General features: G+C 41.3%; 1 protein-coding gene across 1 annotated transcript in view; it reads right to left on the reverse strand.

Moving 5' to 3' along the window:
* Positions 1-4361: 4361 nt before the first annotated feature.
* Positions 4362-17268, reverse strand: part of noa1 (nitric oxide associated 1) — a 32674-nt gene continuing 19767 nt past the window's right edge. The window contains exons 5-7 of the mRNA XM_041186324.1: positions 15508-15624; positions 12330-12447; positions 4362-5556 (exon numbers count right to left, since the gene is read on the reverse strand). Coding sequence (XP_041042258.1) covers positions 5369-5556; positions 12330-12447; positions 15508-15624 — 423 coding nt within the window. The 3' untranslated portion in view covers positions 4362-5368. The remainder of the gene's footprint in view (positions 5557-12329; positions 12448-15507; positions 15625-17268) is intronic.

A 17268-nucleotide genomic window follows, 5' to 3' on the forward strand; every position in this document is an offset into this window, starting at 1 on the left:
CAGCAGCCTATATGGGGAAAGTTGTTGCTGCCAGGCTGGAGTTCCTGGCTGAGGTTAACGTCCTATCCATGACCTTCTCTCGGAGTATTGGAGCTACTGCTGTTCAAAGTACTGCAGGGTTGGGTGGATAAAGTTGTATAGTGCTGATGTAGTGGCTGAGTACAGTCAGCATGGGAAGATTTTACTGTCTTTGAGATAGGGCAGCTTAGGATAATTCAAGTGACTGAGAATTCAGTCTGTGAGTAAAGGTTCACAAAGTTGGATTTTTTTTTTGTGTGGGGGGCGCGTGTGGAAGAGATTTCAACATAGCCTGACAGCTGACAGAAGTTGTGTATGAACGCAGGTTGCTGAAGTGTACTCAAATTGCAAAAAGAAAAATTTATTAGACATGGACGAATCTCTGCAATAGGTGGGTGTGGGGGGGATTGTGGGAGAAAAGTCCCAATATCCCATTGTAGCTCAGTACAAGTTACAAAAGCTCTGGAAAAATGGCATGAACAGCATTTACATTGACATCTGAAGGTTTGTGCACTGATGGGGTGTTGTCAAACTAAAGTATAACCTAGTTTTTGTTAAAGCAGTGACAGTTAAATCAATAAGCTGTAAGTGGTACCTGACTAGATGTTAATTATTAGTTAGTGATTGACAGACTAGATGTTACTTGTGCGCTTCTGAAAGGTATATGTTAAAGGATGTCTGCTATTGCACAGAACTGTGAGCAGAGCTGGGAGAAACAGTGTCGTAATAGGAATTTGGAAAGAGAGTGGGAATGCAGTGTTAAGTACTTTATATCATTACCACTGCACTGGATTTAATCAGTAATTGATTAGATCTAGGTGGATAAGTACAGAACACCAACATTATTTGGATCCTAGCTACATTAAAAACATTTTTGTATACATAGAATGTTGAAAAGGGAGTACTGAACTAAAAATGTGTATACTAAATTTTAAACAAAATGGCAGGACAAGACCCACTGTCTGCAATTCTCAACATCTCACGTATGCAGGAAATGTCACCAGTTGCTTGAACTGGGACTGCAACACTCCAAGAACTCAAGGTTTCTGAGTTTGAGGGCAGCTGAGTTAACAAAGGCCATAACTGTGATTTCCTGCAGTGTGTTCCAGATGGTGGTCACCCCAGAGTTTAGGAGGATAAGAAGGTGGTGCCATCTAGCAATATAGATAAAGGCAGGAATCCTCCGGGAATATGGCACTCAAAGAATGGTTTCAGTGGCTGAATTCAAGAGTGCAGTCCAAAGCACATCCACAGCAGAGTGGTGCAAATCCTGCGGAGGGGAACACAGTGAGGTGTACAAATGCAGTGGTTATGGCCGACTAAACAGTCAGGAGATGGACAGGTGTATGTCACTTACGATACAAGTTCAGCATGATGTGTTGCCTTCCTAGTCTTAAGATAGAGGACATCTCAGAATAGGTGCAAAACGTTTTGTGGTTCAGAGCAGGGTGGAGAGCAGATGTGCAGGATATGGGAACTGCCAGAACCTGTGGTCCATGTGGGAACCAACTGTTAGTTATAAAGTTTGTAAGGTGTTGTTTTGGTTCTGTCTCTTTAATTTAAGGTAAAATTAAGGTCATGTGACCTGTATGTAAGTCTGTCTGACAGCAAGCCTGGGTGGTTTGGTGTTGGGGATTAAAAGATGGGTGGGGGACAATTGTTATAGTGGGAAGAAAGTGCAAGGCATTTACACTTAGCACTCTGGCTACTGCCATTGTCTCCAACAGCACATAGACTGAGTCTCCGAGTCCCAGAGAAGTGTTGTGTCACGTTGTAAACAGATGTGCTTTAAACCATCTGTTTAATTCCAAGAGAGTTGGGAGTCTTAATGATAACTAATCAGCCCCTTTACTTGGGTACAAGGCCCATGTAATTCACATTGCCATTGTAGTGAGCTTCAAGAAAGGAAGAGTTCAGAAGAAGCCACTGCAATATTGGGTTACAGACTTTCCTAAAACATTAGACTCTCACCACGAAGCGTAGTTTTAGGTTAGAAGTTACCAAGCTGAAAAGAAGAGGTAAGCCCTCGGGAGCTAAGAATCACTCGGGCTCATTTTGGGAGAACTGAATGTCTACTTAAAGGAGTGTAACATATACCTGTGAAGTGTGTTTCCTCGGTTGGGCTAAAAATAAGGAGGTAGTTTGTTTGTGGTTTGAAGCATAAGATGCCTACAAAGATAGTGTTTAGTCAATAATGCTTTTTGTCTTTTGTTACAGTAAATGTCTTAAAATGTGAAATCTTGCTTGAAATCTCACCAATGAGATTGCAATGGCATAAGATGGAAAAGGGTTGAGGCATTGTAGTTAGTTTTATGAACAGGGGGAAATGAAAGAGTAGGACTTGGAAGGTAATCATCTCTGGATTACTCCCAGTTCTAATAGCTAGTGAAGTGGGGTAGTTAGGATTGGTATTAAAATATACATACAGTAAAAACCTTGGACCAGCCTTAATATTAAACTCGAGAAGCATGATGGGATACTTGACTATGAAGGTCCTGGCTCAGTAGATGAATAATAGTAACTGTTACATGTTGTTCCTTGTTGCAGAGAGGAGAAAAGGGAAACACAATTCCAGACAGGGCAGTTATTACCATTGAGACAGGAAGGCCCAAGGCTGAGACATGAGACAGCAAGAAGCATCTGCTGAACACGTATTGTCCAGCTCACTGATTAGGTTAAGAAACCCACCATGTGACGTACATATTAAAATAATTATAAAAGGGTGCCACAAACTCTATCTTTGAGAAGTCTTTCCTTGGGTGACCAGAAGCCTCTCCATTGCACGTGCTCGATTAAGATCTTTGCTTGCTTGAATTCCTCAGACACGAGTGGTTATTTTACCACAATATAGAGAATACTCTAAGGAACCAATAGTGGGAATGAGATAGAGAAACAAATTTGCAGGCAGATTACAAAAAGGCGCAAACTTTACAGAATAATAATGGGGAAATTATCCAGTTAGGAACACAACAAAAGGATATATGAAGTGATTTGATAAGTGTTTAAAATCAGTAATGGTTTGACAGAGTAAATGAGAATCTTTCCAGAGGCAGAGGTGATCGGCAAAGGAACCACTAGCAACGTGACAACAAAAAAATTACGTCAGGTTAAAGATGATCTGGAATCCACTACCTGAAAGGGTGGTGGAAGCAGATTCAAGAGTAAATGTGAAAGAAATTGGATAAATACTTGAAGGGATAATTTTAATTACATGATTCTGAGTAAAGAACATGTGAGTGAGGTGAATTAGAAAGCTCACCGAAAGAATAAGCACAGGCACAATGGGATGAACAACCTCCTTCTGTGCTATTCTAGGTACGAAAATATGAGACATGCTCACCATTTCCCATGTGATTTGCCGCTCACAGCTGTGACATTGAGGGTAGTGGCGAGTACAGCTCAAGCAATTCTACATCACTACAGTTCACATTTTATAACATATGACAAGCACAGGCAATAGTTGAGGCAACACCAGTAATCAAGCAGGAATACAGACAACACAAAAAGGTATTCATGTTTACTTACAGTAATTACACTGTAGCCTCAGGCTACAAATTTTCATTATATACATATTTTACAAACACTTGTCAGTGCAAATTACATATACACGTAAAAACAAATTGCAAAAATGATTGGAAATCTGCCTGATGTTAAACAGTTTTAAATATATATATATATATATCTATATTTATATTAAAACTATTTTCTGCTCTTTCTTATTGTGGTATAATTGAGAGGGGAAAAAAATCAAATCAGAAAGTTCTCTTGCAGTAACTTACATGACCTCAGTTCATGGCATTACAAATGAATTTGCCAGGAATTGATTGTTCTGTTAACAGTGAACAGGAAAGAACTAATGGAGAATTTTAAAAAATATATAATACATTCATGTTATTATCCGACATGAATTCTGCATAAGTATCTGTGAAATGCACTGTTTAGCCCTATTCATCAGTTTTAGATGAGTAAGTCAATGCGCTAAACATGATTTTGTGCGTACATTTATTTTCAATACTGTCACAATGCACAACTCAAAAAAACGCTTCTGCCTTTAGGCATGATTCAACCTGAAATCCAACCTGGAAATTAGTAAATGCTGCAGTAGAATTAACTGACTGACTTGTGACTGGAGTATTGCTGGGGGGTGAATACATTTTTGTCAAAGCTTTTTGTCTTGCACTTGGGACAATTTACAAGATTACCAAATGTAAATGGAACAACTTTTTATACTGTATGAGAAGAGAGTGCTGATTGGTTGGCAAGTGGGCTCTGATTGGTAGAAGCATTGCCATGGAGAACGCACCATGATGGTGACTGACAGTTAACTCCCAAGCATTGCTTTAAATTTAAACCAGGCAGCTTGTCTCCGATTGGTCAAGACATTGTCCTGAGGAATGAACCAGCAAATGGCTGTCACTTATTTTGCTTAGCTGAAACAGGCACAATGTGTATACATGTTCTTTCTGAATTTGAGAATTTCTAAATTCCTATATGAATTTCAATGCCACTGTGATGCTAGGTATGTAGGCTATACGTCCCAAAAATTGGTGGATCGTAACAAACAGCATGTCCCTTCCCCTATTCGCAACAGGCAAGGTAAAGATCGTACCCAACCAGCCTGTGCTTGCAAAAGTCAAAAGTGTCCAACATTAGATGCCATTCCGCAATTGGACAACATTTGCTAAATAATCCTCAGTGTAGTGTGCTGAGAATTACACTGACAACTAATTTAAAGATTGTCAGTCAGGCACGCAGTGTGGCGTATTTGCATGTATTGGAAGCTACATATATTAATATGCAGAGTTCTATTCTTTGCAGCCAGAAAGAACATATATACAGATTGCACTTGTTTCAGATAAACAAGTGACAGCCATTCACTGACTCATCCCTCAGGCAATGCTTAAACCAATCAGGGTCAAACTGTCTGGTTTAAATTTCAGACAATACTTGGCAGTTAACTGTCAGTCACAATCACTGGTGCATTCTTCATGGCGACGCCTCTACCAATGAGGACCCACTTGCCAACCAATCAGCACTCTTCACATACAATATAAATTATTGTTCCCTTTACATTTGGTATTTTTGCAGACTGTCCCGATGGGTGCAATACAAAAAATCTCTTTGTAGCAATGCTCAAGTTCTGTACCACCAAATGACTATTTGACTTCTGATTATTAAGCAGCCAGCTTCCTTGCAAAATCACAGCAAGACAAAGTAACTTACATAACGGGAGTTATCAGAGAACTCAGTCCTTGATGTAATTTAATTACAAACCCTGGGTGGTCACTTTTATAAATGCCTCACATCCTTCCTTTCTTTGAGCAGGCTATGATTTGGATGCAGATACTGGTCACAGGTTTTGCACAACGGGTAGTGGCTTTTTACATTTATAGGCTGGGGTTTTTCTTATTCGTTCCCCCTTAACACTGACAATGAATGGTAGAAGAGGTGGTTTTTCAATCATTAAGCCAATTCCTGCAGGAGTGTAGGCCCGAAGCTTAATTTTATCCTCTGGATGAGCTGTCACTGCAATCCAGCCTGAAGAAAGGTATCAAAGGATTGCACATTTGTTAGTTCTGCAATTTTCATACCTGAAGTTACTGAAGTCACTAGAGCTAATTAGAATTCTCCATGTTACAGTACAGTTAGTTTTAATAAAGACTAGCTATTCCATCTATGTTTAAAAGCATTTGAACCTGTTATACATTGCATAACAATAACATCTGACCAGTTATTTCAGTTTGCCCACAACACAAAAAGTGAGGCAAGGGGATAGAATCTTCAATTTCTCAACTTTCTAAGTTCTCCAATCCAATGTTTCTCTCAGCTCAGAGGGGTCAAACTCGAGAAAGTTAAATCGATCCACAAAACATATCACCAAGATAGATTTTTCTTCTCTCGGAGGGTAGTCGATCTGTGGCACTCTCTACTACAGAGGGCTGTAGAGGCTGGGTCGTTAAGTATATCCAAGGTGGAAATAGACAGATTTTTAATCAGTAAGGGAATCAAGGGTTATGGGGAAAAAGCCGGAAAGTGGAGTTGAGGGTTCTCAGATCATCTCATTGAATGGCGCAGCAGACTCGATGGGCTGAATGGTCTACTTCTGCTCCTACACCTTATGGTCTATTTACCCAAGGCCCCCACTCTCCCCACCCCTAAATGTCATATCAAAAGAACAAATAACATAATCCTAGAGTTCTGCCAATGTAGCTCAAACTAGTCAATAGTATATGTCGAGGCTCAGAGTAACTGAAACCATTCATTTTCCCCTTGTCTAATAAAGGTATGTTGCTAATATCAGTAATCATATTACACCCATCCCCCTCCACCCCCAACCAAAACAGTACCATTAGTTACCCTGGAACGTGAGCATCACAGACAAGATTGCTGCTTATCCCTAATTGCCCTCCAGAGGGTGGTGGTGAGCTGCCTTTTTGGACCACTGAAGTCCAGGTGGTGTAGGTACATCCAGTTACTGTTATTTATTTAATTCATTTGTGGGATGTGGGCACTGCCCATCCCAAATTGCCCTTGAGTAGATGGTGATGAGCTGCCTTCTTGAACCATTGCAATCCATGTGATGTAGGTACACCCGCAGTGCTGTTAGGGAGGGAGTTCCAGGATGTCAACCCACCAGGAACAGCGATATATTTCCAAGTCAGGATGGTGAGTGGCTTGGATGGGAACTTCCAGGTGGTGTTCCCATGTGTCTGCTGCCCCTGTCCTTCTAGATGGTAGTGACCATGGGTTTGGAAGGTGCTGCCTAAAGAGCTTTGCCACTTGTCAGCTCAAGTCTGGATATTGTCCAGGTGTTGCATTTTGGACATGGACTGTTTCAGTATCTGAGGAGCCGTGAATGGTGAACATTATGCAATCAGCAAACATCCCCACTTCTGACCCTATGATGGAAGGTCGGTCATTGACGAAGCAGCTGAACATGGTTGGGCCTAGGACACTACCCTGGGGAGCTCCTACAGTGATGCCCAGGATCTGAGATGATTGGTCTCCAAAAAACACAACCATCTTCCTTTGTGCTAGGAATGATTCTAACCAGCGGAGTTTCCCTCCCCCCACAGATTCCCATAACTAGAGTTTTGCTAGGTGTCTTGATGCCACACACTGTCAAATGCTGCCTTGATGTCAAGGGCAGTGACTCTCACCTCCGGATTTCAGCTCTATTGTCCATGTTTGAACTAAGACTGTAGGGAGGTCTGGAGCGGAATGTCAATGAGGTCATTGCTAAGCAAGTGCTGCTTGATAGCACTGATGATGACCCCTTCCGTTATTTTACTGATGGTGGAGAGTAGACTGATGGGCCGGTAATTGGCTAGGTTGGATTTGTCCTTTTTATGCACAGGACATACCTGGGCAATTTTCCACATTGCCAGGTAGATGCCAGTGTTGTAGCTATACTGGAACAACTTTGTTAGGGGCTCAGCAAGTCCTGGAGCAAGTTCTTCAGTGCTATTGCTGGAATATTGTCAGGGCCCATAGCCTTTGCAATATCCAGTGCCTTCAGTAATTTCTTGATATCATGTGGAGTGAAGTGAATTGTCTGAAGACTGGCATCCGTGACGCTGGGTACTTCCGGAGGAGGCTGAGATGGATCACCCATTCAGCACTTCTGGCTGAAGATTGCTGCAAATGCTTCAGCCTTATCTTTTGCACTGATGTGCTGGGCTCCCCCATCATTGAGGATGGGGATATTTGTGGAGCTTCCTCCTCTAATGAGTTGTTTAATTGCCCACCACCATTCACAACTGGATGTGGCAGGCCTGCAGAGCTTAGATCTGATCCATTGGTTGTGGAATAGTTTAGCTTTATCACTTGCTGCTTATGTTGTTTGGCATGCAAGCAGTCCTGTGCTGCAGCTTTACCAGGGCGACACATCATTTTTAGGTATGCCTTATGCTGCTCCTGGCATGCCTTCCTGCACTCTTAATAGGTAGGGTGTTCCATGGTTCTAACCCAGCGACAGCGAAGGATGGGCAATAAGAGTTCCAAGTCACGATGGTGTGGCTTGGAGGAGAACCTACAGGCAGTGGTGTTCCCAAGTGTCTGCTGCTCTCATCTTTTGAAGTGGGTAGAGATTGTGGGTTTGGAAGGTAGCTCTACTGGAATGGCTTGGTTAAGCGTGCAGCTAGTTCTGGAGAACAAGTCTTCAGTAATACAGCCAGGATGTTGTCAGGGTCTAAAGCATGAAGTGAATCCAATTGTCAAAAGGCTGGCCTCTATGATGGTGGGATTTCAGGTGGAGGCCAAGATGGACCATATCCATTTAGCACTTCTGACTGAAGATGGTTACAAATGCTTCAGCTTTGTCCTTTGCACTGATGTGCTGCGCTCACCCATCGTTGTGGATGGGGATGTTTTTGGAACCACCTCCTCCTGTTATTTAACTGTCCACCACCATTCAGGATTCCTTCTCCTTAGGTAGTACCTCAGGGTGGAGGATGACTTGCTTCCACTCCAGTTCGATGGGTTCTGAGCTGCCTGTTAAGTTCAATGCATGATCTGTAGATTCTGCCACATGCAGGGTAGGTGGTGCTTTGAGGGTTGGGTATAGTTGTTGGGAGGTTTGCGCGTTTTCACTGATGCCTCAACTTCATCTCTGCATGCTCTCGATGTGTTCAGTGCCTTCCCAAATGAACCTTCTCCATTCTGGCTGTCACAAGCTAGGGACTTCCATTAGCTGGCAGGGATGTTTGACCTCTTCCGGGTACTGAGAGGACATCCCGAAAGCAGAAATGCTTTAGGACGTCTTCATGGTTGTGTGATCGATTAACTCTGTCTATAGAATGCTGCTTCCAATGTTCAGCATGCAGTTAGTTGTGCTGTAGCTTCGCTGCGTTGGCACCTCATTTTTAGGTATGCTTGGTGGTGCTTCTGGCATGCTCTCCTGCACTCCTCACTGAACCAGAGCTGGTCCCTGACTTCATGGTAATTGTAGAGTGAGGGAAGTGCTGAGCCACGAGCTTTCAGGTTGTGGCTGAATACAATGCTGCAGCTGATGGCCCACAGTGCCTCATAGATGCCCAATTTTGAGCTAGTAAATCTGTTCTGAATCTATCCCATTTAGCACAATAGTAGCGCCACACAACACATCAGAGGATGTCCTAAGTGTGAACAGGGGACTTGGTCTCCACAAAGATGTATGTGGTCACTTCCAACCAATACTGTCATGGATAATGCATCTGTGATAGGCAGATAAATGAGGATGCGGTTAAGCAAGTTTTCCCTCTTGTTGGTTCCCTCACCATCTGCATCAGCAGTGCTGCTGAGCCACTCTGTGATGGAGACTGAAATCTCCAAACCAGGGCCTTTACTACCCCTAGTGTTTCTTCCAAGTGGTGTTCCCCATGGAGGAGCACTGACTCATCAGCTGGGGGAATAGTAGTAGGTGATACTCAGCAGTAATCCTTGTTCACGTTTGCCATAAAACTTCATGCAGTCTTGGCTATATGTTGAGGACTCCCACTGTCACTCTCTTCTGACTTTATACCATTGTGTTGCCACCTCTTGTTGGTTGGACAGGACATACTAAGGGATGGTAATGAGTAGTCAAGAACATTGGCTGTAAGGTGTGAATCGGTCAGAACGACTGTCAAGCTGTTGTTTGCATAGTCCATGGGACAGCTCACCTAATTTTGGCACAAGTCTTCAGATGTTAGTTGAGAAGAGTCGACTGGACAGGCCGTGCCTTCATTGTTTCTAGTGCCAAGGTAGATGCCAGATGGTCCGTCTGGTTTTAGAGCCATAGAAAAGTTAGTGCAGAAAAGGGCCATTCAGCCCATCGTGTTTGTGCCAGCCAAAAAGAGAGAAAAGAAACTAGCCGTTCATTCTAATCCCACTTTCCAGCACCTGGTCCGTAGCCTTGTAGGTTACAGCACTTCAGATGCAGATCCAGTAATTTTTAAATGAGTTGAGCATTTCAACCTCAACTACCAACTTAGGCAGTTAAGTCCAGACGCCCACCACTCCCTGGATGAAATAGATTTTCCTCATGTCCCCTCTAATCCTTCTACCAAGCACCTTAAACTTATGCCCCCAGTAACTGACCTCTCAGCTAGGGGAAACAAGTCTTTACTGTCCACCCTATCTAGGCCCCTCAATTTTGTACACCCCAACTAGGTCACACCTTAGCCTTTTCTATTCCAAGGAAAAAAAACCCTAGCCTATCCAATCTCTCCTCATAGCTGCAATTTTCAAGCTCTGCAACATCTTTGTAAATCATCTTTGCACTCTCTCCAGAGCAATTATGTCCTTCCTGTGATGTGGTGACCAGAACTGTACACAAAACTCCACCTGTGGCCTAACCAGCGTTTTATACAGTTCCATCATTACATCCCTGCTTTTGTATTCATACCTTGCCCAATAAAGGAAAGCATTCCATATGCTTTCTTGACAACCTTTTCCACCTATCCTGCCACCAAGGATCTGTGGACACGCACTCCAAGGTGTTTCACTTCCTCAAACCCTCTCAATAGCTTTCCATTTATTGAATATTCCCCTTGCTTTGTTTGCCCTCCCCAAATGCATTGCCTCACACTTTTCCAGATTGAATTCCATTTGCCACTTCTCCAACCACTCATTGATATCATTCTGGAGACAACAGCTATCCTCTTCTCTATCAACTACACAGCCAATTTTGTGCCATTTGCGAATTTCCCAATCATGCCTCCCTCATTTAAGTCTAAATCATTAATATTTACAACAAACAGCAAGGGCCCCAACACAGCCCTGCGGAACACCACTGGAAATCATTTTCCATTTTCAAAAGCACCCACTCTGTTTCCTGTCTCTGAGCCAATTTTGGATCCAACCTGCCATCTTCCCCTGTATCCCACGAGATCTCATTTTCCTAGCCAATTTCCCCTATTCAATTTTTCTGCAGCAGTTTGAAATAACTGAGAGGCGTGCCCAACCAATTCAGAGTCAACCACACTGCTGTGGATCTGGAGTCACATGAAGGTCAGGTAAGGACAGAAAATTTGCTCCTGAGGAACATTTGAGAAACAGGTGGAGCTTTCCTCTGAAGGACCTTAGTGAAATAGATAGGTTCTTACAACAATCCAGCAGCTTAATGGTCATTATTCACGAGTTCAGCATTTTATTTCAGATTTATGCGATAAATTATAGTGATGCTTAACATCAAATGTTGACACTGTACAGTAAATGTTAATAGCAGATACTTTTACACCCAGTATGCATTTCCAAAAAGGATGACACCTGGCAACAGAGATCTACACTTTACATGACTTTGGACTACACCAGACTGATGTATAAACAATTTAACCCTCAAAACACGTATAGGCACTACAGTTTAAATAAGCTAAATCTTGAGTGCAATATTCATATTTTACAAATATACCCTGTAGATAACTGAAAATGCAGCACATATCTCAAATACTTGAACTGTCACTGCTGTAGACCTGAATATGCTTTGTGTTGTTGCTCACAGGTAATCTGGTACCCAAAGGATTCTTGCAATATTTAGCATGGATGCCATTCTGGGGCAGGGAGCCGTGTATGATAGCAGGAACGGGGACCATGTACTGCATCTTAAAATGAAAGTCACTAGATTCTAAAAGGGCTTAATAATATTAGGGTCACAATGTAATGTGAAAACAGATGCTGAGAAAATATAAATCTGATTTCCATCAGGTTATAGAAGAAAATGGATTTGTGTATTTAATCCATCAGAGCATATCTAAAGCTGAGCTAGGCCAGCTACTCAGTAGCTGCCATCTGTAAGCTCCACCCAATGTCCAGTGCTGTAGTAAACTGAACTGAAAGAGGCATCTTTGAGCTGCATGGTGACCCAGACAGAGTGACACTGGTGATTTCAATGATTTTGGGTTGACACACCCTGGTTAACACTCAGGCCTTTGTAAGCGCTGCAGGACTTAATCACCAGATGTCAGAATTGGGGCTGGGTTTGTGATAGGAAACATCTCACTTCTAATATACAGAGGTTGATTTTACAGACAATTTAATAGTTATTTGCAGTGAATATTGCAATTTTTATGGGTTTACTTTACGATATTCACACAGATATGTATTCAGCTGGGTCATGAATAATGAAATAGCAGATTTTCTGTGGCATCTTTATTTGGCCAATGGGAATCATTTATTTTTTTCCATGATAGTTTTATGTACTGGACACTATATACAAAATTATACGAATGTTGGAAATATATTTATGAGACTGTCATATTGCAATAGCATTTATTTGATAAGCCTAGTTGTGCACCCATTTCTATATTTTTTTTGTTTTAAATATCAAAACTGGATTAAATAAAGGATACTACCTGCTGAAGAGAGCTTTATGTCAGCTACAGCCTCAAGGGTACCAATTCCATCCAGCTCAATGTCCTGAGATTCCAGGGGAGGGAAATCTTTCATCCGCTCCTCTCCACCAATAGGAACCTAATAGAAATATGGACACGATAGGTCAAAACAACTTGTAAGCACTTCAGCATCATTGATAGCATGCATGTTTGTTGATCAGTCACTTGGAAGGATAGTTTGGTATGGCTGGAATGCTTTTTACTCTTTACAAATCCTACACTGCAAAAGGACTTTTCTCATATAGTGCCAATACCCATCAGCTCTCCCTTCTTCCAACCAGGTCTTGTAACAACCCATCCCTTCCTCCCATTTCAACTGTGAATCCATCCTAATGAATTTATTTGCTGCACTGGAGCTTCTGAAATTTCCTTAGGTACCAATTCCCCTCTGCTATGATCTACTTGACTCCGGACTAGGTCTGTTCCATTTCTCATGCTTCTTCTTTGACCCTATGTCTCCCACCTCCTCCTCCTCTCTCAATGGTGATAGTGTCCTCAGCTTCCAAATTCATGTACATCTTTCAACATTTAAATATGGATCCCACCAAACCTTATCTGCAGCCATTTTCTAAGCGAACCCTCCAGCGCCCCTTCCTTGTTGCCTTCCCATATGAATGCAGGAGGTTCATCTCTGGTCACATCACTGTCTAGGGTTTCAAACTTTTTCCATTTGAGGCATCATATACTTCTTCCCACCAAGTGCTGTATTCACTGCTCACTGTACACAGAGTAAACTAGCAATAAATATAAAAATGGACAGTAAGAGTTTCTACAAATATATAAAAGCAGAGTAGCTTAAGTTAACATTGGTCCTTAGAGGATGGGGCTGTGCATTAATATTGGTAAATAAGGAAAAGGCAGCAACTTTGAACAAATAATTTGTATCTGCCATCACAGTAAAATACCCTAAAAGAATCCCAATAGTAGAAAACAGGAAAAAGGGAGGGAGGAACTTAAGAATCATAATCACATGAGAAAAAGTAGTAGGAAAACTAATGGGGTTAACAGCTAACAAGCCCCTAGGACCTGATGGCCTGCATCCTAGGGTCTTAAAGGAAGTGGCTGCAGAGATGCATTGGTCGTAATCTTTTAAAATTCCCTCTATTCTGGAAAGGTCCCAATGGATTGGAAAACCCAAAATGTAACACCCCTATTTAAGAACTGAGATCAGAAATTATAGGGCAGTTAGCCTGATGTCTGTAATAATGCATTTTAGCATTTTCCCAAATGAAAGTTGCTGGAAATTTAGAAAATTATACAATATAGCCCTCTCACGTTGTCACTAAACTAACCACTTGACAGGCCGTTGCTGAAAAACTAAAAAAAAAACCCAACAAACTCAATGCAGATGAGCAAGAATGCTCAAAGATTCCTTGCTTGTCTGCCCTATTCTTTCTCGATTGTGACACATCTTCCATATGCCAAGGTGAATTGTTGAGCTATCGGAAGTTAATGGAATTATTTAACAACTTTCATTTTTGACTATGTTTCTAAATCTACTGCAATATCCACATGATAAAAGAAATTACCTTCACATATCCACTGGTACACAACTTTATCAATGTCAAATGATAAGAGGCAACAATACCAGTTTCTCCCTCTCTCCTTTGTAAGCATCAGCTTGACTCTTTGGTAGAACTCTACAGGCCACAAGGTTGTCAGTCAAGCTCCAATCCAGCACATAATCTGAAATAATGCTATACTGTCAGAAATAGTGTCTTTTGGGCAAGATGCTAAATCAAGGCCTCTTTTGTGTGTTCAGCTGGATGTTAAAGATCCCATGGCACCACATGAGTAGAACGGGAGCACCCCCCAGTACCCTAGCTAATACTCATTCCTGAATTCGCAGAGCCAAAAATAGATAAACCAGTCATTTATCTCATAGCTGTTTACGAGGCCTTGCTGTGTGCTGAATGGCTGCAACATTTGCCTATATAACTGTAAATACACTTCAAAAGTACTTCATTGGCTGTGAAACAGTTTAGGATATACTAAAGACATGAAAGACACTATATAAATGCAAGTTCTTTCTGTGTTCATTATGACCTGCAGTGATGGAATTGGAAACAAATTCTAGTTACAGAATATTAAGAGAATTGAATATAATTTACCAGAGTCCTTCATGCACTTTATTGGATTGTCACCCAATTTCCCAAAGAAAGTTACAGCCAGATTTTATTAATGAAACAGAACTGATGCAATCAAAAATGAAGAATGCTAATGGTGCTTATAGCACACACCTTTTCCATTAACTGCAGCCAGCACTTTTTCGAGAACAGCGACTTTCCAAGACAACTGATTCTATTATTCCGATGGACAGTGCATTTAAACAGTGAGTCGATTAGTAATAAAGACCAGGGAGGCCTTTGGTTGATCTTCAGTTTATGCCAGTTTACTTTAGCTCACTCACAGTAGTAGCCCAATTGCCTCAAAATGTACAGGTAGTGTACAAAAGAGGGAAAAGAAACACAGCCGGGATTCCTGCATCAGATCATCAACTGCAAATAAAAGTGCGTGCTCTTCAGATGCTTGACTGCAAGTTCCTTCTTCCCCATCCCACACCAGTGTAAGAGCCTGTCAACACAGGCAGATAAGTTTCTGCTTGAGTAATGGCCACTTTCAGTGGTAACAAGATGCACTTGTAGAATTGTACCCCAGCAAAGACTGAGCCACCAGGAAGAGAAAAGTAGTAAAAATGGCACCAGTTTCATTATTTCAGATAACACTGATAAGGAACAGGAATATGGTTCACCTGACATTTAAAAGAAATAAAATCATAACTGAAGCCCAGTATGAAACATACCTTAAAAAAAATGTTTTCGAATGCTTTTGGCTGAATTGCCACTTTGGCATCATAAAATTTATAATATGGAATGCACTTACGGGGGGAAAGATGAGAGTTAAAAGTGGTTAAAATGCGTGTGTATATTTCCATGGCTTAATTTTGTCCAATACTGTATTACTTGAACTTGTCATCAATATAGCTAAAAATCCTATCAGAACCAGAAAATTATAGGACATTTTGCCACATTCACATACTGCAAGTACAAAACAGTTTATAGTAAAGTTACCAGTACAAATTACAACCGTCTACACGTTGCAACTTTTTCCTGAACTCTGATATAGAATGATGGCTTACCCCAAGTAGTGCTTTTCCAGCATGCTTCTGGTAGATTGAATCTGCTTTATCAAGGCTTGTAATGTGGACTGGAACCTGGTTGGAAGCAACAACAGAAAACCAGGCCGACTTTTCTCCCTGCATAATGAAATGAAAATGACTCAAAACAATGTTTAAAAATACTAACAAACTTGAGTTGCTTTAACTCCAATATAAAATCAGAATGCTGGAAACATCCAGCTGGTCAGGCAGTGTCTGTGAAGAGAACAGATGAGCTGGATTTCAGGTGGCAGTCCTTCCCCAGAATTAACTGTGTTAGCCAATACAGGATATTGAACACAGGGAACGTAGTACAAAGCTCAACACAAAGTCTGAAAATGTGGTTGTTTTATCCCCATTCCACTTCCATGATTAATCATTTTAAGCAGATAACATGCCTAGCACTATGACAAGGAGAAAACTCCTAGCTGATTCAATGAAGGAAACAAAAAGGGCAAGATCAAATACTTAATCAAACACATAACTGATACCATTTGATGTAAAATTAATTTCCCCTTCAGCACCATAATTGTGACTGCCATTTATATTTAGAAATTAAACCCAAAGATTTAGTTCAGGACCAATCTCAAACAGGAGTTTCAATTCTCGCCTTCTCTTAAGAATTGCTTTCAGCACTGTTCCAAACTAAAATTGGAAATATTTATTACATTCATAGCAACAAAGAGCCTATTTGTATTGAAATCTGCTTTTAGAACCTGCCTTGCTGCTAATTTGTTGTTTCTCTTTTCAGAACTGTGGGCTCACTATACTTTACCAGCAGTTTTCATTTTATTTAATTCTCGCCCATGTTTATATCTTTTCCTTAGGCCTCCCAGAACCTCAGCTATTCACACCTTCTGTTTATTTAGAAAAGCCACAGGTTGGGTGACTGCTATGCTGAACAACTGTATTCTGTTTGGAACTGTGACCCTCAGGTCCTTGTCACTTGCCATTTCAACTCTCCAACCCATTCCTACTCTGACTGTCATCTTTGTCCAGTGAAGCTCAAAGCAAGCTTGAGGAGCAGCACCTCACCATAGCATTGTCGTTAACAACTTCAGATTTTAACCATAATTCCCATTCTCTCTCTGATGATGTGTTTGGGAATCATGATGATTATGCATGCGTTTCAAGGATAGGCAGGGAAAAGAGAGAAGTTGGTACTTGCATGGGCACCCTCATGGGAACACAACTAGTGGGGTGGTCTGTACCCTTGGTGTCAATCTGTTTCCTGCTTATCTTCCACCAGTCTCCCATTTGTCCATCTTGCTGGTTTATTGTGCTTCCCCAACCTAATTTTTCAAACTCTGCGCTCTGAAGGTCTTTTCTTTCTTTTATCACCCTCATTTAAGACTCCCTTTATCTCTTGTTAATATCACCTGTCATTTAATGGTCTTCTGTCCACCACCCAAGCATTTCTTCAACTGCCTCTTTTCTCTCTTCCCATTTTCCTTATGCTCCTTTTGTAATGCTGCTCATTTGTAGCATCTCCTAGTCCAGGGAAGAATCTTAAGGCCTTAAATGTCATCTGTTTTTTCGGTGCTTCCTGATTTGCTGAACATTTTGAACTTTTTCTGATTTTATTTTCAGACTTCCAGCATCAACAGTGTTTTATTTTGTCCATGTTTCTTCAATATTTGACTGAGATAGTCTGTTACATTATACAACAATTATTCCACTGATATCCTCTATATGTTTGTCTTCTTGGTTCTCCCTTTCTAATTTTAATATGCTGCTCGTTTT

This window comes from Carcharodon carcharias, chromosome 4 (genome assembly GCF_017639515.1).
Source record: "Carcharodon carcharias isolate sCarCar2 chromosome 4, sCarCar2.pri, whole genome shotgun sequence".
NCBI lineage: Eukaryota > Metazoa > Chordata > Chondrichthyes > Lamniformes > Lamnidae > Carcharodon > Carcharodon carcharias.